The sequence below is a fragment of the Drosophila albomicans genome, chromosome 2L, assembly GCF_009650485.2.
Source record: "Drosophila albomicans strain 15112-1751.03 chromosome 2L, ASM965048v2, whole genome shotgun sequence".
Lineage (NCBI taxonomy): Eukaryota > Metazoa > Arthropoda > Insecta > Diptera > Drosophilidae > Drosophila > Drosophila albomicans.
In genome coordinates this window covers 13,877,539-13,899,214 of record NC_047628.2, presented here as the reverse complement: position 1 = coordinate 13,899,214, position 21,676 = coordinate 13,877,539, and the positions used below count along the sequence as shown (strand labels likewise).

Genomic DNA, 21,676 nt, shown 5'->3' with positions numbered 1-21,676 from the left:
AACTAATACTAAAAAATGAGATCTAAAAGAATTTCATTTCCAATTAAATGTCTTTTGAGTGAATTAAAATATGCTTACTTTAATATACATACATTAAAAAAAAAAAAAAACAAATATTTATACAAAAATTGTTCTAAAAATATTTAAAAATATTCAATATTCCTTCATAAAAATTTTTTTTAAATTCGCCAATTAATTTAATTCGATTTATAATATTTTATAATTGTAATTAATTTTTTACAAATATTTGTACATTTGAAAACCCAAAACAACAGTGTGCCCTTATATAGCAATATGAAGCAAAATACCACCTTAGTATATTTTGTAAACAAGCGAATCATCTCTAGCTCGTATATTTCGTTATTTAACTCTACTAATGTATCACATTAAATATAATCGTTATTTATAATATTTATTTATTATTATTTATATTCAAAGTGAACATTTTCATTTAATTTTTTTTTGTATTTGAAAATACAGTACAGCTGTTTCACTCTCGCAACGTTTCAAATTTACGCAGCCCTGGTTCGATAGATTTTTTGTTGTATCGATATACACATATGTGTTCTCATACACACATCTCTTCCACTCAAAAAAGCGGAGAAAAAGTGTGAAAATTGTGTAAATTTTAACAAAATAAACAATAAAGCATTTAGCTAAAAGTGCAACTCAAGCGTTTTACCGGCGTGTTTACATAAGTGGTTTGCATGCGTCGCTTGAAGAAATTATCAAAAAGTCACAGTGTGACGGGAGGAACTGCGGAAAATGATGCGGCGGCGACTGCAGTGACCGCGACTTCAGCAACAACAACAACAGCAGCGGCTGATGCGACCATGCTAGAAACGAATGGCGGTGGCGGCGAATCTCTGCTAAATGCAGAGATCTTTAAGCATTTCGATAAAACGGGTCGCAGTGAATTGTACGTGTTAAATAAATGAAAAAATTAATGTGCGCGCTGCAGCAACAACCACAATCATACCAACAACAACAACAATAACAATCCAACTACTTCATAAATATACAAACAACAATATTTTCACGTTCGTTTTAGTTTGAAATACCTAAAACAACAACTGCAGGATGACGCCGAGAGTCCTGTTTTCGATCGTGATGGCGTATTTAAGCATGACATTTCGAATGCCATCTACGAGCTGTTGTGGCAAGCATTGCGCTACAAGATCAAGAAAGATGTGCTGCTACACGTACTCGGCGATGTGGTGGTATGTCAATAAAATGCTTTGCAACACTACTTCAATTGACTCAAATTCCAAACACTTGTTTTTAGGCGCTACACAAAGAGTTTCCCAGTCTAATACTGGATGTGGTCAATATACTGGATAGCGAAACGTCGCTGATGACCGATGGATTGCAGGAAGAGCGCCATGGTTTTGTCCAAATCGTGAAGGATCTGGACAAAGTGCTGCCCGAAAGTCTGCTGAAGGAGCGTCTCGAGATCGATACCCTGCAGGAAGTGGGCATTGTGAAGAACAAAAGCTTCTACACCAAGTTCATCAAAGTGAAGACCAAGCTCTAGTAAGTAATCTCATGCAAAGTATTTTATAGTTAAGTTAGGCCTTAAAGTACCAGTTAAGCACTGGTCAAAAGAGATGCTGTTGGTTTAGCTTAACGAAGCATATTTTAAATTATAATTTAACGTGAACTTACGCTTAATTTTCTTAATATAAAATAATGCTAAAATATGTTAATATGTGACTTCGATAAGCACTGTCTTAAGAACATACTTTGGCTTGTTTCTTAATTTGGCTTAACGAAGAAAAATATGTAGCAAATTGTAAATTGATTGACTTTGAATTAAGGCTGAACAAAATGTTGTATAAATATTAATAACCCAGTTGTTTGCAGCTACAAGCAGCGTCGGTTCAATTTGTTTCGCGAGGAGAGCGAAGGCTTTGCCAAGCTCATCACGGAGCTCAATCAAGACTTTGAGGAGCACACGACTCCCGAAACTATTATGGACATAATCAAATCATTGATCGGTAAGTAATGTTCCCCAACTTTGCTATATAAATTCGATTGAATCTTTCACCTCTTTTAGGTTGCTTCAATCTGGATCCCAATCGCGTGCTGGACATCATTATTGAGTCGTTTGAGACGCGCCCCGATCGCTGGAAGCTGTTTATACCGCTGCTGCGCAGCTATATGCCCACAGGTGCCATTATTTGTGAAGTGCTAGGTTACAAGTTTTGCCACTTTAAAGCCGCTCGGACGCCACGCTCGCTGTATCACATGTGCGCCTTGCTGCTAAAGCATGGCGTCATTGAACTGAATGATGTTTATGTGTGGCTATCGCCAAATGATGGCAGCATTCGCGCCGATTGGGAGCAAGAGCTCGCGGACGCCAGAGAAATGGTGCGCAAACTGCATGTGATTGCCACAAACAAGAAGGAGGATGATAAGGAACCAGTGGCTCCGCCCAGCATAAAAAAGTTCGATGAGGACAAATACAACATGAATCAAAAGTTTGGACTATGCGAAGCATTGCTTAAGGTTGGCGACTGGGAGAATGCGCATAAAATCATACAAAAGCTGCCAGATCAAGCGGTTGTGGTGCAGGAGCCCATAGCGCGTGCCATTGTCGAACTGGTGCACCTCTCTGTGGAGCAGATTTACTACAAAAAGTGTTTCAAGGCGCCCGCTGGACGCAAACCTAGTCGCAGCCGACTCTACGAAGATGCCAGCCTGGTGGCCAAGTTACAGGCGCGTGAATTCAACGATCTGCGCAAATACACATGGCCCATGGCCAATGTGCTGGGACCAGCGATGCACTGCGACACCGTGTTGATGTACAAACTGGTGCGCATTATGGCTAAAATACTGCTCGACATGGGCGTGGATAGTTTGAATGGCCCTGCACCAAATACGGATGCCGAGCAGAGTTATTATGATATAATTAGTTGTTTGGATTCGAGCATTTTGCCATCGCTTTTGTATTTGGACAGCAATTGTTCTATGTCTGAGGAGATTTGGGCTGTGCTCAAATTCTTTCCGTATCACTTACGCTACAGTATGTATGCGCGCTGGAAGAACGACAGCTATCAATTGCATCCGAATCTGATACGACGCTGCGGACTTGGGCAGCGTGACATCAAGGCGCTAATGAAGCGCCTTAGCAAGGAGAATGTGAAGCCCTTTGGACGTCTCGTGGGCAAGTACAGTCATTGTGCGCCTGGACTGCTCTTCGATTATGTAAGTGTTGGCTTAACTGTATCTAAATTCTTATCTAATTCGAGTTCTTTTCGATCTTTTAGATCCTTGTGCAGATACAAATTTATGACAATTTAATTGGTCCCGTTTGCGACATGCTTAAATACCTAACAGCCTTGTCGTTTGACTGCTTGGGCTACTGCATCATTGAATCACTGGCTATGACGTCGCGTGGACGCTTCAAGGATGACGGCACCTCGCTCTCTCTGTGGCTGCAGAGTCTCGCCTCGTTTTGCGGCACTATTTACAAAAAGTACAGCATCGAGATGAGCGGACTGCTGCAATATGTGGCCAATCAATTAAAATCACAGAAAAGTCTCGATCTGTTGGTGCTACGTGAAATTGTGCACAAAATGGCTGGCGTCGAGTCGTGCGAGGAGATGACCAACGATCAGCTGCAGGCGCTTTGTGGTGGCGAACAGTTGCGCGGCGAGGCGGGCTACTTTAGTCAGGTGCGCAACACTAAAAAGTCATCGAATCGCTTGAAGGAGGCTTTGGCCAACAATGATCTCGCTGTGACGCTGTGTCTGCTAATGGCACAGCAGAAGCATTGTGTTATTTATCGCGAGACCGCTGCGCATAGCCATCTGAAACTGGTGGGCAGTCTGTATGATCAGTGCCAGGATGCCTTGGTGCAGTTTGGCACATTCCTTGGCTCCTCGTACTCTGTGGACGAGTATGTCGAGCGTTTGCCATCCATTATTACCATGTTGCGCGAATATCACATCAACACGGATGTTGCCTTCTTTCTGGCGCGTCCCATGTTCACGCATCAAATTAATGTAAGTGGAATATGATTCTTTAAGTAGAAGAGGTGAAAGATTTTTATCTATCTTTAATTCGTTTTCGCTTTGCAGCAAAAGTACGATCAACTGCGTAAAGCAGATCCCAATGCCAAGAAACTGACAACCACGCAGAAGCTGCAAAAGTATCTGGATGCCACGCAGCTGATTATGAACCCCATTGTGGAGTCGGTGCGCCCATTGCACAGTTCAAAAGTGTGGGAGGACATTAGTCCGCAATTTCTGGTCACATTCTGGAGTCTGAGCATGTACGATCTGCATGTGCCCAATGAGATCTATCAGCGCGAAATAGGCAAGCTCAAGCAGTTGGCACAACAAGCAGCTGATGTTAAGGATTCGGTAAGAAAGTGTGTCCCTTAAAATCTTCATTTATAATTATGCTTATCGCTTGCAGAATCAGTCGAAGAATAAGAAGGAACAGGAGCGCTACATAGCTCTGATGGAGAAGCTCAACGATGAGCGCAAAAAGCAGCACGAACATGTGGACAAGATATTGCAACGATTGCAGGAACAAAAGGACGGCTGGTTCCTGTTGCGTTCGGCTAAATCCGCCAAGAACGATACAATCACACAGTTCCTGCAGTTGTGCCTCTTTCCGCGCTGCACCTTTACTGCCCTTGATGCGCTGTATTGCGCTAAGTTTGTACAGACCATACACAACCTCAAGACCTCCAATTTCTCCACGCTGCTGTGTTATGATCGGGTGAGTTATCAGTTGCTTGAAAGTACGTGACATGCTGCTGTCTCAATCAAGCGACAATTATGATTCTTTGTTTTGAACTAAAGCATTTAAAATCTAATCTTTTTTGTATATTAACTAATTATTATTAATAATTTGCTTCACATGAAATTTAATTTAAATTCTTATTACTATTACTCAAACTTTATTTTATTCTTGATACTTTCTTTTGCGCAGCTTTTTTGCGACATTACGTACTCGGTGACGTCGTGCACGGAGGGCGAAGCAACGCGTTACGGTCGCTTTCTCTGCGCCATGTTGGAGACCGTGATGCGTTGGCATGCGGATCAAGCTGTTTTCAACAAGGAATGCGCCAATTATCCGGGCTTTGTGACCAAGTTCCGGGTTAGCAATCAATTCTCCGAGGCCAACGATCATGTGGGATATGAGAACTATCGTCATGTGTGCCACAAGTGGCACTACAAGATTACCAAGGCAATTGTTTTCTGTTTGGATTCGAAGGATTTTATGCAAATACGCAATGCTTTAATTATCCTAATGCGTATACTTCCACACTATCCGGTGCTGTCGAAGCTGGCACAGATTATTGAACGCAAGGTGGACAAAGTGCGTGAGGAGGAGAAGACAAAGCGACCGGATTTGTTTGCCATTGCCTCCAGTTACATTGGCCAGCTGAAGCAGAAGACACCGCACATGTTCAAAGAGAGTGATTTCCATCAGGTGGCTGAGCGAACGGCGAAAGAGTCGCCGCCTACGCCCACAACGTTGCCTGGTCCAGCTCAAGTCAAGGTGGTGGCCAACGATGCCAAGGCAACGACAACAACAACGACGACGACGGCAGCAGCAACGTCAGCGACGACATCGCCATCAACGGCAGCAGGCAACAGCAAAGAGCCGGAAGCCAAGTCAACAGCGGCAGCAGCACGCGGAGAATCGAAGACTGGCAAAGTTGAAAGCAGCAGCTCAACTATTAGCTTATCCAAATCGGTATCTGCGCCAGCTGCGAGCGAACGGGAGAGCAAACGTGAAGCCGTGACGCTGCAGTCGAGCAGCAGTCGCAGCCTAGACGCCAAGGAGGAGCTGCACTCGAACAGCAGCAACAGCCAGAGCAACGGCAATGGCAATGGCAACGTTGCCAGCGAGCGACACAGTCGTGAACTCGAGCGCGATCGCGAACGAGAACGCAGCGAACGTGAGCGAAACCGAGAGCGCGAAGAACGTCACAGCATTAGCAGCACACGAAGCTCGCAGCGTGAGAGCAATCGTAACAACAGCAACAGCAATAAGGAGCGCACCGAGGCGGAGCTACAGCAGCGGGCACGAGAGCGAGCTCAGCGCGAACGCGACCGTCTCGATGAGCTGAAGCAACGTGAGAAGTCAACACGTCGCGAGGAGCGCAGTCAGCATCGCCATGAGCTAGAAACAGTTGATCTGGTATCGATTAGCAATTCGAATCAGCAGCTGGAGCAGCAGCAGCATCGCCACTACGATGAGTACGAGGGACGTCAGCGGGAACGTGAGCGGGATCGGGATCTCAGCTCGGTGTCTAATGACAGCAATGGTTCACTTCAACATCGACGCAGTCACGAGACAATTGAATACGAAAAAGGTAAGCACGCTTTTGGTATATTAAACTTCATTGTAACGAATGTCTTTACTTATTTGGACAGATTCAAAACGTCGCAAATTGGAATCATCATCAAGCAGTTCAAAGGTTAGTAACATATGGTCGCATACATTTCTACGCTAAGACAACGACAACCCGTGGAGGGCAGAATCAACACACAAAAACAAACCTTAACTAAAACTGTATAAGTGAGATGCGATCTAGAGGCTATAGATGTCAAATCCAGAATCAGCCCGTGCATTATCCATAACTGGACATTATTGGATCTCGTCCCCCGTCTTAGTTAACAGTGGTGTTTTTAATATTAAATTGGGGAATTTATATGCCTAGTTATTAATTAGACTAGTTAATTTTTAAGTACAGTTGAACTGTAAATACGAGTTTAAATTACTTTGAATTTAATTCAAATTGTTATGTAGTTAGCTGTTAGTTAGTTAAGTAAGCTGGACCACAAAGATGCCCTAGTCAAGATGATGTCGACGACAAACGGAGTTCTGAAGGCCATCGATAAACTACAAGGCTGATGAAAAATGGATTTATTAATTATCAAACCTCACGTGGAACAATATTGAAACAACAAACACAACACATAATTTAATCTACGAAGAAGCTATGACGGCAATTATCAAAATGAAAATCTAAAATGAACTTCAGTATGACCTAAATTGAAGTTCTATAGTGGAACATGTATATCCAATGCTGAGCAGTACAACTCAAGAAGCCGTCCTACTTCTAAAAATCAACAACAATAAGCAAAAGGCAATCATCACGTTAAACATGGATCGAGCTGATGCTACTGAGAATCATCAACAAGTTTATGAAATGCACCTTCAACTACTGAATAGAAACTGAAAATCATCATGTTAAATATGGATCTAGCTGATGCTATAGAGAATCAATGAAATGCACCTTCAGCGACTGAATAAACCCGTTAAAACCTGAGCACACCAACTGACTGATGATGTTAATCGTCAATTCAAGAACGTTTAACATATCAAATAACAATAGATTTGAAAAATGATCACAATGCAATTAGACGACAAACATTTAATCAACCCCAAGACTACAATCATTGAATCAATTTCAAGACGACAAATTTTCAACTGTGAAATAATATAACCAAAACTAAAAAGATGCAAACTTACTTCAGTATTCAACTTATACTCGATGATGGAGGGAATTCAAAGTTTTCCTAAGGAGAGATGACCACCGACATTGAGTGAAGGAAACTGTGTTCAATGTAAACTTCTACTCAATGATGCAACTATAATATCAAACCAGAACCTGCCATTATTTGGATAATCAACAAACATTCCTCAAATCATTCCGATGACTGTTTTAAAGAATCTATCAAAAATCATCAATCAAGCGATATTCCATTATACGATGACTATTTAAAGTTTGGATGAGAATGCAAAAGACTTCAATCCTGGATTCCAAATAATGTGGAGCTGCATAACAACACTGTTCAATCAACAATTTTCCTGACGCGGAGCTACTCTTAATGCCTGCAGTAAAATGCCAAAAACTCAAAACCACAACAACCTTCCATAAATATGAGGCACACACCAATTTGCTGAACCCTGTCTTTGCTGATTCCTGACTCTTCAACCAGCCAGTCCAACCATCGAATTACTGTGGCTGCAGTTTAGTTGTAATCCGTTGATCTTGATTGTGTGCGGACGGGTAAGTGATTGGCTTGGGCAATCAACAAGGGTAGGGAATGAGAAGTTATGGGTATCCAACGGAGGGTCCATGCAAAAGGTCTTTAGGATGCCACTTGATTACGTTTTATGATTTAATTTAAATTTTTAAGTTGGTTACATATTTATACTACAAAAGAAAACAATTTGTAAACTGTATTTGCCTTGTTTGGCCCTTTCACTATTAATCTTATGCCATTGCAGAAGGTTGAGGAGCTCGTAGATAGTGTGAAGAAAGCACGAGGCCTCAAAACCAAAGAGCGCAACAAAGATAAGCTGTCCGATGAAGAGCGCGATGCACGCAAGGATCGCAAGCTGGGCCGTAAGAGGGATCGCAATGATGAGGCAAACAGCGGTGAACACAAGCGGAGGCGTGAAGGTGAGACAAGCTCGATCGAATTATTAGTCAAGACATTCAAGAATGATCGATTTTCAGCACAAAACGGCGAGGATGATATGCGCGAACGGGATCGACATAGAGTAAGTTGCAATAAATTCTGCAGATATCTTTAGTTAATCTCTATTTTTTTTTATTCTATAGGAGAAATCATCACGGGAGCGTTCACATGAGAAATTTGATCGGGATCGTGGCGGCAGTTCGCGAGGCGATGATCGACAGTACAGCAGCATCTCGAAGACATCGCGCTCATCGAGAATTAATTACTGAACGAATGTTGGAAAGTTCGATATTCCCACATTGTGAAGTGCATTTGATTTAAAAAATAAAAATGATTACAATTTTATTTACTAAATTTTAATGGATCCGCAATATTTCGTAACAAGTTTTAAAAATAATGAGATAATCCTAAGATTATAAACTAAAACTAATTACACAAATTCGTAGCAACTGGTTTTAAATTAATGCTCAGACAGCATGCCTTCAACTAAACAAATAATATCATACCAAGTTGCAAAAAGTTAATGAGATCTTCAAATACAATTACAATTTTTATAAAATGTTCAATATTTTGTTCTGTATTCCGAGAAATCGTGAAACTCACTGTATTGCTGAATTAATCAAAGCAAGTAGCAAACAATTTAAGAGAAATGAATGAAAGGAATTCATCATTACGCTGTATTCAATTATGCGCTCAGCCGATGACAATGTATCGATTTACCGATAAATTTGCCTGTTGCTTGCCAGCCCTAGATAACGTGTGGTGGCAAATTTAGTACATTTCTTTTCCATTGTGTATGCGTGCAGGATAGATATATCGCATATCGGCTGCCAGCCAAACGTCCTGTCGCCTCACGTGAAGGTGAAGCTCAGAGAAAATTCTTTAGTCTTCAGTGCGTGTCCCATCAAATTGGCAATGGCAATGGCCCGGCGGCAATTCTACACCAGTCGATGCATAATACATTTTCACAAAACCTCCAATAAATTGTTTGCTGTTTATATGAAAACGGCAAATCTAATGCAAAACTTTAACGTGCTCAAGCGTTCGCTATAAAGCAGCAGCAGCAGAAGGTGCGTTGGTGGAGAAGGGGCGAACAACGCCGCCATCGCAGTCTCAGTCTCTGCTGCCGTTGCGGCCGCCTAGAGTCACCAATAATTTGACAGCATTCGCGTATATGTTAGTGTGTGAATTACATCAATTATTAAGCGATTTAAGCGGCCTAAACACAAAACTCCAAAAAAGTGCACAACAAAAAAAAGAAAAAAACAAAAATCTCTAGAAGTTCTTGCAAAATAACTGTTCGTGAAAAAGTGATAACATGGCAAAGTTAAGTAAACGAAGTTCTGCAAAAAAAAACATTAGGTGTGTCTGATGATTAAAATTTACAGCAAGAAGAAGAGCAACAAATCTCTAAAGTAAGTCTTGTTTAATATCAAATTTACGGCAAATCTTAATCTTACATAATAAAATATGTAGTATAATATGTGGTGTATAGCAAATAATGTATGTGCAAATAATTGCATAATAAAATGCGTTTGCCGATACGTTATAAGTTATAGCACTTAACTTATGCCTGACTGGCTTGGCGTTCATTGTCGTTATGTCGGGGGATTTGCAAAGTTATAAATTCAATGAGCCAATTTCGAAAGCATCTGAAAAGCGTCCAGCAATCGACAGTGTAGTAAAAATGAAGCTGATACTCCTTGCTGTTTTTCCTTGCTGCTCTGTCTCTCGCTCTCCCTTTCGCACCTTTGACTTGCGCTCTCTCTTACGTTCTGCTTCTTCCTTTTTGGCGCTCTCTCCCACACACCATAAACTAACTACAAAACAGATGTTTTTACAGGCGGCGGCGGCCATTGCGCATGTCGAAGTTTTGTCGAAGCGCGCCCACGCCAAACAAAAACAAGTTGTCACAACGGCGACGCCGACAAAGTCTTTGTTATTTTTTTTACGTCACATTGGCTGCTGTCGCTGCCAACGCTTCCAGCAGGAATGCAAGCAATAATAATAACAAAAGGCGACTTACGCACACATGCAGCGCATGAAAGCATGCTACACTTTTTTCTGTGTTTGTGTATTGCAGGCACCATGTGTTGTTGTTGGTGCTGCTGTCGCCGTGGCGGCAGAATAATGTTTTGTCATGCGGACAATGGCATGCAGTCCTCTCACAGCGACAACTGCAGTGTCGATAAGTCAGAAGTGCAACTTCAGCTAAGATCATTATGCGCAATAATTATCGTAGTTGATATGTATATCGAAATCGCTGCTAGCTATCGACTGCTTGCAACGCTCTTCTTCAACACTGAAAATATACATACAAAGATTTAAGCATATTTGTGTTTGTGTTTGTGTGTGTGCACATACAAAGTACATACTTATTTATTTATTTGCTTCTCTGTGTTGATTTCCTTGTGGCGATGCCAAAGCAATAACTATTGTCTATTTGTCACGCCCCAGTCGGTTGAGTTTTTATTTGCCACTGATTTACTATACGAGCATTGCGTGTTTTTCGTCCTTCAAGTCTTGGTCATTGCAAAACCGTAATAAATTGGTCTATTCCATCTCTGTGCCTCTACTATGTTGATTATCCTGTTATTTTCCTACTGTTTCCACTATCTCTGTTCATTCGCTGAACTGGCGCTCGCTGTCTTGCTATTTTCGGCTTTAGACAGACTTGTTGTCAACGTCCTTGAAGCAGTGCCAACCACTTACATAACGCCTCGATTCGCCTCTCCTCGCCTTGCCTCGTCTCTGCTTGCCACAGCGTCGCGTCGCTGCGTCGCTTGACTATTTGTTGTCTAGTTGTTGCTCTGTCGTGGGCGGAGGATTATTATATTTTATTCGAAGCGCAAAACTTTGAGTTACACACTCACAAGTTAAGTCTATCGAACCTAAAGCTGTTCTCTTTCTCCTTGAAGAGTCTCTTACCAAAAACATCGTAAGCAAAACTTTGGTGTGTTTTCTCAGCTGTAAAAGCGGTTTTCTTGCAAAACTTTACAAAAATATTTACGACTTGACATTATTTTTTATTCGCTGAAAAGTAAAACGTTTTATTCGCAAATGTTGTCTTCATTTTAAGTCATTTAAGTTATTTCATCTGGCTTTGTTTAGCATTATATTATATAATTAGTGCACAAACAATTTGAAATAGTTTAGTCATTACCAGAATTTTGGTCTCTAACGTATATTTCAACGTTATTTATTGAATGGTTTAACAAAAAGCAGTTAGGTTTTGCTTATTTTATTAAAAGAGGGTTTATCTCAAAAATTAAATACTTATTTATGATTCGAATAATATTTTATATGACTTCAGCGTTTAATCAAAAAGCTTTTCTGCATCTAAGTTTTTATCTAATTTAATTAGTGGCTCAAAACTTCTACATAGCTAATTATTCTTTTTCGCTTTATCTTGAACTAAAAAACTTTTGTGATTTCTTCATAAACTTAGACCTTAAGATGTTAAATAAACTTAGACCTTGGAGTATTATGTCAGTTATAAACACGAGTTTTTCTTAAGTCGCTGATTTAAATGAATCTTGCTTTATTTTAAATGAATTTACTTTGCTTCAGCTAAGATAATCTTAATCATTAGTGAAATTCCAAAAGAAACATAAAATAATAGAATTTCTTATTTGTTTTGCTTTATTCTAAGAACTTTACTTAATTTTTCGAAATTTTATATTATTCACTTTCTGTCTGCGGCATTTATTTTCGCATTATCTTAAAATCAAAACATTTTCAAAAGCTCTTTTGAAGAGCTGAGTTTATAGATTGAGCTTAGCTGCATATGACGAGCGCCACTCAAATATCGATGAGCATCAGCACTATGCTGACAAACCGTAAAGCTGACACACTCGTAAAAGAATCTCGTTAAGATGTGCAATCAAGGCAGGATTGCGTCTTTGGAGCTTGCTGCGCTGTCTCTGTGTGTCCTTTGCATTCAATTATGTGCACTTAGTGTGCAATGCTCTTTTCAAGTACAAGGATAATGTGTACACAAAACTGTTTTGTGTGCATATTACTTACTACACACAACTATCTCTAACGCTAATGTAGTGCAGTGTTGTCTGCCGTGTAGTGTAGTGTAGTGCTCATATCTGTGCAGTCACGAGGCGCCAGTCATCGGCCCCTTGTCGTCCTTGCTCCTGACTGCGGCTTTAGCTGTTTTGTAGCCGTATTTTTTTTTCCATTTTTTTGTTTCTTTTTGTTTGTGCCCCTCTTGCCCCCAGAGGCAATCGATCGATATGGAAATGCCACGAACCTGATATTGAAATGTCCAACCAATACACTGGCAACTTACATTAGATACACACACACACACATACTTGCATGTTTTTCAATGCAGGCGCATACATTTGCCAGTCACTGTGTGTACATTGTAATTACAGGCGCATTACGTAGCAGTTGTTATCCTTGCAGTCGAGTCTCTCGACTATATGGTATATGTATACATAGACTGTAGTTGGATTGAATGAAAATCAATTTAAACTGCATGTCCTGGCAGTTTCTTGCTGCCAATTGTATGCTGCCTGCACGTGCCTGTGCTCAATTATTAATTTCAATTAACTATGAAAATGGCTGAAAACACAAAAAAAAGAGAAGGGGGAAAACAAAGAATGCGGATGTAGCGAAGCTTTTAACCTTTTTTATACCTGGAAGGGTCAGATTAATTAGTGGCGTTGCATAAATGAAACTTTACTTCCATTTAACTGCATAAGAACTGAAAAGTTTATTTAAGAAATTAGCTTTATATTTTTTCCTATTATTTCAATAGAGATTACAGAGTAACAAACTATAAGAAACTAAAAAGTTTATGCAATAAATTATGTTTATCTTTTGTTTGCTCTTATTCCAATACAGATTACAGAGTAAAAAAGTATAAGAAACTTTCATATTTTATACCTTAAGTAAGCATACAGCTCAATTCCCATTTATTCTTTGATAATTTAGGTAGTTTATATTCTCTGTTTATATTTGGCTTTTTAAATGTAAACAAAATAACAGCATAGTTTACATTGTTGTGGGTGCTTGCTGTTAAAGCACTGTTAACAACTAGAAATTGATGCGAAATACAGTGGGCACCTTAGCTAAAAATAGTTATAATCCTAAAGCTATTTAAATAATGAAAACAGAAATAAAATTATAAAACTATTTCTTTAAAAAACTAGTTTACTTTTTTATATAGTAATACATTTTAATAAACTTCCATTAATTTGATGTTCATCAGATTTAATCTATATATATACAAATCGTTTGCATATGATAATTTTTAAACTTATCGTATTCCTAAAATATTTAACTAGGAAATAAATAAATGGAACTAATTTACAATTATATCCCAACATAAATATAATTCGCAAAATAAACATTTTTTAAATTGCAAAATGAATTGTCATGTGTTAAAAAACATTTCAAATGCATGGTGCAGAATCACATTGCCCCACTGTGCGGCAGCCGGCTTTTTGGCTCATTCTCTTTCCTCGCTGTGCCTCTCTTTCTCTGTCTCTCTCTCTCTATCTCTATCGCTCACTGGACTACCCGCTCTCTGTGCAATGATTTTCCCTGCTGCCGTTTTGTTTTTAGTTTCGATTCAGTTCTTCGCTTCAGAACGCGGACTGCAGTTTGTTTTTTGTCCGATCTTCCGCAAAATAAATTTGAAAAATTGAAAACGCAAAAATGGAAAACAATTTACAAAATATATAAACAAGAAAATACAAAACTGTGTATACTAAATGAAAATTAAATTGTGCAATTAATACTAAATATTTTAGCTATGAAATCACAACACGTGTGTTTAAAGCGTCGCCAGCAGCGAAATCAAAAGATAACGAGAGTGCTTTGAATTTCATTCAAACATGCTTTTTTGTTATTTATAAACAAATTGAATTGTCGTAATCGTGTTCAAGTTGAAAATTCGTTTTTGGAAAAGCAAAAGATACAGCTGCTGCCTTGAGATTTGACGCGGGAAAACCTTGCCAATGTGCGTTCAATTTGTATATAATATAAATTCATAAATCTTTATAATATGCATATTTCTTTTTATGTTGATGTTGACTGTAAATTTCGTGCTCTTTCGCCGCTCTCTGTGTATTTTTAGATGTTTTTAACAAATGTCTTTTTCCAACTGCAACCATTTTTCCACTCAAAAAGTGTACTTTGTGTTTATTTTGGTCTTCAGTCTCCCTCTCAATGTGCTGCTGACTTTTCACCCCCCCGTCGCCTGTCACTTCCTACGCGCTCTCTCACTCTCTGCCTCTCTGATTTTTTTTCCAACACACATTCTCTAGGCCTCTTTAGACACACTGCTCTACTTTCCGCTTCGCATTCCAAAATCGCTTGCTCTCGGGTCATTTGTGTCTGCCTCAATGTTGTTTTCGTTGTTGTTATTGTGGTGGTAGTGTTGTTCTACTGATAACACCGCCTAGCATCTACCTACACTTCTGGTTGACGACCCTACGTCAACAAAAGGTGCACAATGTTTGTGATCATATCGCAGCTTAACGTTGCAGCTGTCCTTCAGTCTCTGTTGATGACACTCAATCAATCAACAGTCTTACTTTGTGTTGTTACCGCCAAATTCCCATAAATATATGACTTCATATACATGTGTATATTTTATCTACATATGTTATACAACTAGAAAAATGTAGTTTTGATCATGTTTATTATTGTAAAAAGACTGACCACAGTGCTATCAATAAATCAATAAATAATAACAATCACAGTGGCCAAGCTTTGGCATATCAGTGAAGATATAATAATAATTATATTCTGTAATTTTAGACATTTTTTTCGCATGACCATGATAAACAACAAAAAATATCGAAATTGTTTAGCTGATGGAATACATTACAATTGTTTTTAAAGCTCTCAATCGAGGTTTTTTGTTTCTTGTTTATGGCTTTATCAAGTTGTAAAATAGCTGTGAAACTAGTTTGAGTTTGATGGGTTTTATGTGGGTGTCAAATAATGTTAATTGATTAAATTAATGTTTTATAATGTGCTGCAAAACCAACATTAACTGGAATTAAGAAATGATTTCCGAAACAAAATGAAAGATTTGCCATGGCGTATTTCTCAGATAAGAATTAAATATTGTCGTGACCATATAATCAATATTTCACAATGCAAAGATTATGTTTGTTGCCCCATATTTCAAGCAAGCCAAAAAAAAAACCTTGTGTCCATAAATATATGGAAACCCAACATTACAGCTTATCGATGGATAACAGCAAACCAATTACGCTTCCAAAAAAAATACAACAAAAAAAAAGGGACAACTTCAATCGTATTGTGGCAACAATTTTTGGGTCCTCAGCTCCTTCTTGGCCTTCTTCTCAATCTCCTTCCCTTGTCACTCAGCCATTCCTTGAGTTCGCCCTTAAAGTCACTTAGCATTTGTCGCAAAACCCCGTAAAATGATTTTGTGGTGATTTGTTTTACACATTTTGTTGCTGTTTTGTGGGGTCTTTCAAGTAAACGTGGTTTATATAAGCTTTACTCACTTTTTGCCAAGGCCATAAATTCAGCAAATGACTAAAGTTGCACTCACATTTCCATAACAAATTAATGAATGAAATTGGCAATGAGTTAAACATTAAAAGCTGCTAACGAAATTTTATTGGATTATAAGAAACGAAGAAGAGTTTCAATTGAAACGGTTTTCCACATTAAGAATATTTGCCAAATTATGTTTCCATATCTCAGAGCCAACTTTATTACTGAACAATGTAATTCAATAGCGATAAATAAATCAAATAATAATTGTCTTCGGCTTGCAAATGGACAACATGATGCAAATTGATTGCAAAGTAATATAATAGTTAATCAACTTAATGCACACAACGATTGTTTATCTTAATTCGTTGCCATTCAGGGATGGAAAACACTTTGCTTAGTCAATTAGCCCACTACACTTGACAAACATTTATGGCCCGCAATCATGGTCTAAACACACACACACACACACTCCCATACACATTGAAGTTGGCAATGCATTTATGAATTGTCATGCATTGTTGCTATACAAATGCGAATTGGTTACATTCATATATGTGAAAGAGAGCACAATAGTAAACACACACATATCATACACGGAAAATCAGAGATTGTTTTCAAAATGCTTTTGGCCATAAATATGGCACGAGATATTTAGTTGGCAGCTGCTGCAGTGGCTGGACAGACCGCATTGAACTGGTTAATATCTGGCCCATTACCGGTTGCAGTCTGATTTCCATCTGCGCATCTTTCGCAACTACTGCATTTTTCCCTGCTGCAATTGATTTTGATTTGTTTAGAAATAATTACGCAAAAAGCTCAATTAAGGTAGTTTTCCTGTGGCATATCGATTGTAATGCATAGAAGGGGAAGCAACAACTTTTAACTATGTGGAATGGGGAGCAGAAAGCGCTGAAGACGATCATAGCAATTTAAAGTTAGCTAAAGTCGAGTGTGCTCGACTGTGAGATACCCGCTACCCATTTCCAATAAATGCAAAACAGCGCAGTTTTGTTTTTTAAAATATACCAAACGAATATTCAAAAATATATCAAGTGCTATATTTGGTATATCGATATACTATTACATTCACAATTTACCACAGGCTGCAAAATACGCCAGATTGCCAACCAAACCAACTATTTTTTTTTTAATATACAAAAATATACCAAATGCTATATTTGGTATATCGATTACATTCACAATATACCTTAGGCCGCAAAATATGACAGATTTCCAACCAAAGCAACTAATATCCGACTGCATCAGAGTTGCTTGTCATATACAATTGTTTCTCAAATTCCTTCTACCAACCAAATTCAGGAATCATAAAGACCGTAGTTGTAATTGCATATGGGCATTTCCCAAAGTCGCGAACGTACGTTCGTACGAGATAAATTAAAAAAATAAAATCGAAAACAAACGTTTCCTGAAACTTTTTTTTTACTCTTCGATAGCATTTGTTTAGCTCTTTGGTTAGTGTAAATTATGTGGCTTATCGATTTTTAATTTTCATAATATTGTCAAAAAACATGCGGTCGCGAACGTACGCAAAATGGAAGTCGACTTTGGCTTAATACAGTAAAATGCAAAACTCTGCGAATTGAGACGGAATATTTTAAAGAAATAACTTTACTTTTAAAGTAGAATCATGTTGCTTTCTATTAAGTCTACTCCCAAGAAAATATCTCCATTTATTTATTTTTAATTTAATTAAGTTCCGGTCGCGAACGTACGGTCGCGAACGTACGATTTTTCCATGTTGTTTTATTTATTAAATTTTTATTTTTACCACAACTTTTTTTTATTAATAACTTTATATATCATAAAAACAAACGGATTTAACTCAATTTAATGTGTCTAATAACATTTAAAAGCAAAAAAAAATCAATTTTTATTAAATATGAAATATGTACTGAAATTTATTAATAGCAAGAAAAATATGTAATAAATAATAAGTAATAACTAACAAGTAATAAGTAACTGCAAACGACATAGTTTTCAAAAACAAAAACAAAAAAAATTTTTTTTTTTTAAATCCATGCGACGCTACTAAAAATCGACATATGCTTATAGGGAAGGTCGCGAACGTACGCTACTTTGACAATCAATAAAAAAGATTGGTTTGAGTAACCCCAACGATTTTTTATATTTAAAATATATATACCAAAATCACTTAACACGCGAAGTTTCATTCACCTGCTTGCACTTATTGCGGAGCAATTACAATAAAATGATGTTTTCGGTCGCGAACGTACGATTTGAACATAGATAAGAAGCAAAATAAAAATTAACAGTTAATTGAACTTTTTTTCGCTCACTTTGCATTTTTTATCTTATTATTGGATTGCTATTAAGAGATTTGGTAGAAAAAATGCAAATATATCTTATGTTTTCCTTGTGAAATAATTAAACATCAAAATGCATACAAAAGGAGCTAAAAGTGAAAAAATTACATTTTTTCAGTTTGCAGGCAAATTTTTTTATAAAAGCAACGGAGATATGCTACGGATCTATTGTATTATGAAAATTTGGATATTTCTTTATGACATTATACAAAAAAATACGATGAATGTGAAGATTTTTTTTTTCGGTCGTGGTTTACCTTTTTTTGGGAATTGCCCATATACCAAAAATCGAGGCAATAGCTTCAACAGCTACTCCTGCTATTCGATTTTTTTTGGGGCGGATGTGTGTTTGGCAAAACAAAATCATAACTCTATCTCTCAAAGTCTCTGAGATCCAATGTTTCATATGGACGCAGTTTCCTTCCACTAAAATTTCTTCTACCTTTTTTACAAGCATAAAAACACAAATTCTCACAATGTGAACGTAGCCAAAACTCGAACATAAATTAAACATAAAGAAGGCTTGTTCAAAAGTTACGAAGAATTGTGAAATACATTCAGCGACGATCTTCCTGTATCATATATGGAAAATTACTGGGACAAACATAACAAGACCGATTTAACTGCTCACAAGCATATTTATACGTTTGCCCATACAAATATCGCCCTGTGGTGAAATCAAGTTTTGCGGCCTGACGCTATCGAAGAAAAGAATCAAGACGAAAGACCAAGAAGAGATTGTAAACGTTCTTAGTATAGAAAGAAGCAGAGTCATCAGACCGAGTGAAACAGGAATGAACGAAAGTACAATTAAGAAAAACATTTATGTGGAGTCCCAATTAAATGAACCGCTTATCAACAAGTCAAAGAATCGACCCACTCAAGGCAACTGGTGTAAACTGGAAAAGGAAGCAATCAGTTTGTCATTGAGAATTTTGCTTTTTTTTGGTAATACAAAGTATAAATCTTTTAGAAATCCAAAGCTACAGTTCTGTAAAGAGAACGATCTACTTATTAAATACATTTTAATTTTTCTGGAATAAATTCTATAAACCAATTTCTATCTATTCTGGTACAGTTATTGTAAATTGCAAAATGCAACATTATATTTTTGTTGAATATATTATATATTGAATTTTTCTATCTTTAAAGACAAAAACAATTTGTTGGTCGCCGTCCAAAAAATACGTCAATTACTCGCGGTCCATAAACAAATGGCGCTTTTATTAATATTGAAAATCATCTTTTGACCTTTAAAATACATTTAGCCAGGCACAACTTGAACTTGAACTGCGTCTACGTAGAGTGTTCATAGACTCGCCTGTGGCAACGGACCAAAAATTTACATAAACACAGACCGACGCGCTCTCTTTCTCTCACTCTTTCTCGTTCTCGCTATATGGCTGTTGGCAATGCAAATAGTTAACGCCTGGACAGATGTGCCAAACCAATTTGTGTTTAACTCTTGGCCCTTGGGCGGTCACCTCTCAAAGGAAACTCGCTGACTTTAGTGTAGAGTCAATATTTGACAAATTATTCCCGACAGCTGTCAATGTTGGAATATATTTAAAATTGATTACGTTTAAATGCTTTTTTCCTGCTTTGAATTTCAATTAAAGTGTTTCTAATTATTGAGAACTTAATCTAAAAAAATTTTCAGTAATTTTATTTATTATATTCTTTAGTTAAGTATGTGCAACTTTGATAAATTTTACTAACTACCCGAAGCTCTATAATTGGTGTAAATATCGCACAAACGTGCTGAAATTTTCGGGATATAAAGAAGACATTATTATTATTTATTACGCAACTAATTTTTGATGGAGCGGAGAAATTTATTATTCAGTAGAATGCTTGGCTGAAAATAAAGAGTCGTTTGCCAGAAATGTGCAGAAAGCTTTAACGGGCTCATAAACTTAAAATAAAAGAATATAAACAATTAGAATATAAAGTCTGATGAATAGATGTCTGGGTTCTGATAGACAGATGCGCCATTATTTGAACTAAGTTATTGCCAATTTAATTAACCTTCAGCTAATTTCCCGCCATTTCTGGTTCTATAAATAACAACATTTTCTTGTCCAGCATTCATTTTCATTCAAATAATCTAAATTGAATTGCATTCATTGAGCGGTAAATGAATCAAAGCAGCCGCCACAAACGGTTCCCACACAGAATGTTAACTCTAATCTGTTTAACGCTTTCGATTACCGGTTAATGCCGGTTAAGTGGTTAACCGTTTTTGCAACAAAGTCACTGAACTTGAAAGTGTTTGGTGCCAAGTACTTACAAGTAATCAGCAGAGGAAGGGGATCCAAAGTGCTGATGGTGACAATCCAATTGGCTGAGCACAGCAGCTGCTTGTAATTGAGATGTTTAGAAACGACATTCGCAAAACAAAAAAATGAAAAAAAAAGAATATAAAATATGGCAATTGCTGTGGCAAACTTAAAATAAGCAATTGAATAGTGTCAATTGAAGAAGATGCATAGCATACTCGTATATACAAGAATAATTGCCCTCAAATTGATTGCGAGTCTCGACATTGCACTTGACTGCAGCGTGTCCACATCAATTGCAATAAACAATCATTCTATAACTCGAGTGTTGCATTATCTGCCAACACTTTACGATCATACTTACTTAGATAAGTTAGTCTCTAGTCACTCGTAATTAGCTTCCTCTCAGCTACTTACCGTCAATTCAAATCAGTTGTTATCTTTTGCTCTGATAGCCAGCGAAACCTTTCAGTTTTTTCTTCTTTCGTTTTTATTATTGTGTTTACCTCTGCAATTAACATGTTAAAGTGCACTGGATCTATCCAGTTAAAAGTACAAATATTGACAAAGTGTCTGCAAATAAACCGCCAATGGTCTAATCAGTATAAATAACTACTCCTATAAATGATTGCCCATAAATTTGATTGCCTATTAGCATTGGAAATTAACTGCAAGACGCTATAAAAAAGTCCCTTTGTCCACTCATACGCAGAGACGACGAGTACTCTGCTTGAATACAGATTTTGGTATTCAAAATCTGTTTTAACGATAGCAAATTTATTGTAAGACATGCAGTTTCCCTATACTTAATTCATAAGCAATGCGGAGAAAGTGTTTGTGCATTTCAAGCAGTCAGTAAATGTATTAAAATGTGCTTTATATAATTTAGCCCATAAATAATTTTATAGCGTTTTTTACAGCGCACAAACTTTTCTTAAATTTGTTTAATATTTCACGCTATGTTAACAAAATTGTTGAGAAGTTCGAAAGTGCTTATATTACATTTTATTTATTTCAACACTATTTACGGCGAACAAACATTGAATAGCTGAATAATAAATTATCATAAAAATAGATTCATTTTCCAATATATTTT

The 21,676-nt window shown here is 37.6% G+C and overlaps 2 protein-coding genes across 2 annotated transcripts; both read left to right on the top strand.

Annotated features, from left to right (window-relative positions):
* The first annotated feature begins 568 nt into the window (after window positions 1-568).
* LOC117565576 (THO complex subunit 2) lies at window positions 569-8,856 on the top strand. The gene is made up of 13 exons (XM_034244751.2): window positions 569-919; window positions 1,052-1,220; window positions 1,286-1,533; window positions 1,864-1,997; window positions 2,057-3,207; window positions 3,270-4,007; window positions 4,083-4,367; window positions 4,423-4,731; window positions 4,945-6,337; window positions 6,399-6,442; window positions 8,263-8,437; window positions 8,495-8,538; window positions 8,600-8,856. Exons 1-13 carry the CDS (start codon window positions 708-710, stop codon window positions 8,723-8,725), a joined length of 5,028 nt encoding a protein of 1,675 aa, XP_034100642.2. The 5' UTR covers window positions 569-707; the 3' UTR covers window positions 8,726-8,856.
* Window positions 8,857-9,284: 428 nt separating this feature from the next.
* On the top strand, window positions 9,285-9,633 carry LOC117565579 (uncharacterized). The gene has a single exon (XM_034244774.2). It carries the CDS (start codon window positions 9,372-9,374, stop codon window positions 9,507-9,509), a length of 138 nt encoding a protein of 45 aa, XP_034100665.1. The 5' UTR covers window positions 9,285-9,371; the 3' UTR covers window positions 9,510-9,633.
* The last annotated feature ends 12,043 nt before the right edge of the window (window positions 9,634-21,676 follow it).

What these genes read in the sequence shown, in the direction of transcription:
- LOC117565576 (XM_034244751.2), top strand. Translation starts at nt 708, where the DNA reads ATGCGTCGCTTGAAGAAATTATCAAAAAGTCACAGTGTGACGGGAGGA. An exon ending in GACAATTGAATACGAAAAAG is followed by an intron (nt 6,338 to 6,398) that starts GTAAGCACGCTT and finishes TTATTTGGACAG; the next exon opens with ATTCAAAACGTCGCAAATTG. An exon ending in GCGAACGGGATCGACATAGA is followed by an intron (nt 8,539 to 8,599) that starts GTAAGTTGCAAT and finishes TTTATTCTATAG; the next exon opens with GAGAAATCATCACGGGAGCG.
- LOC117565579 (XM_034244774.2), top strand. Translation starts at nt 9,372, where the DNA reads ATGGCAATGGCCCGGCGGCAATTCTACACCAGTCGATGCATAATACAT.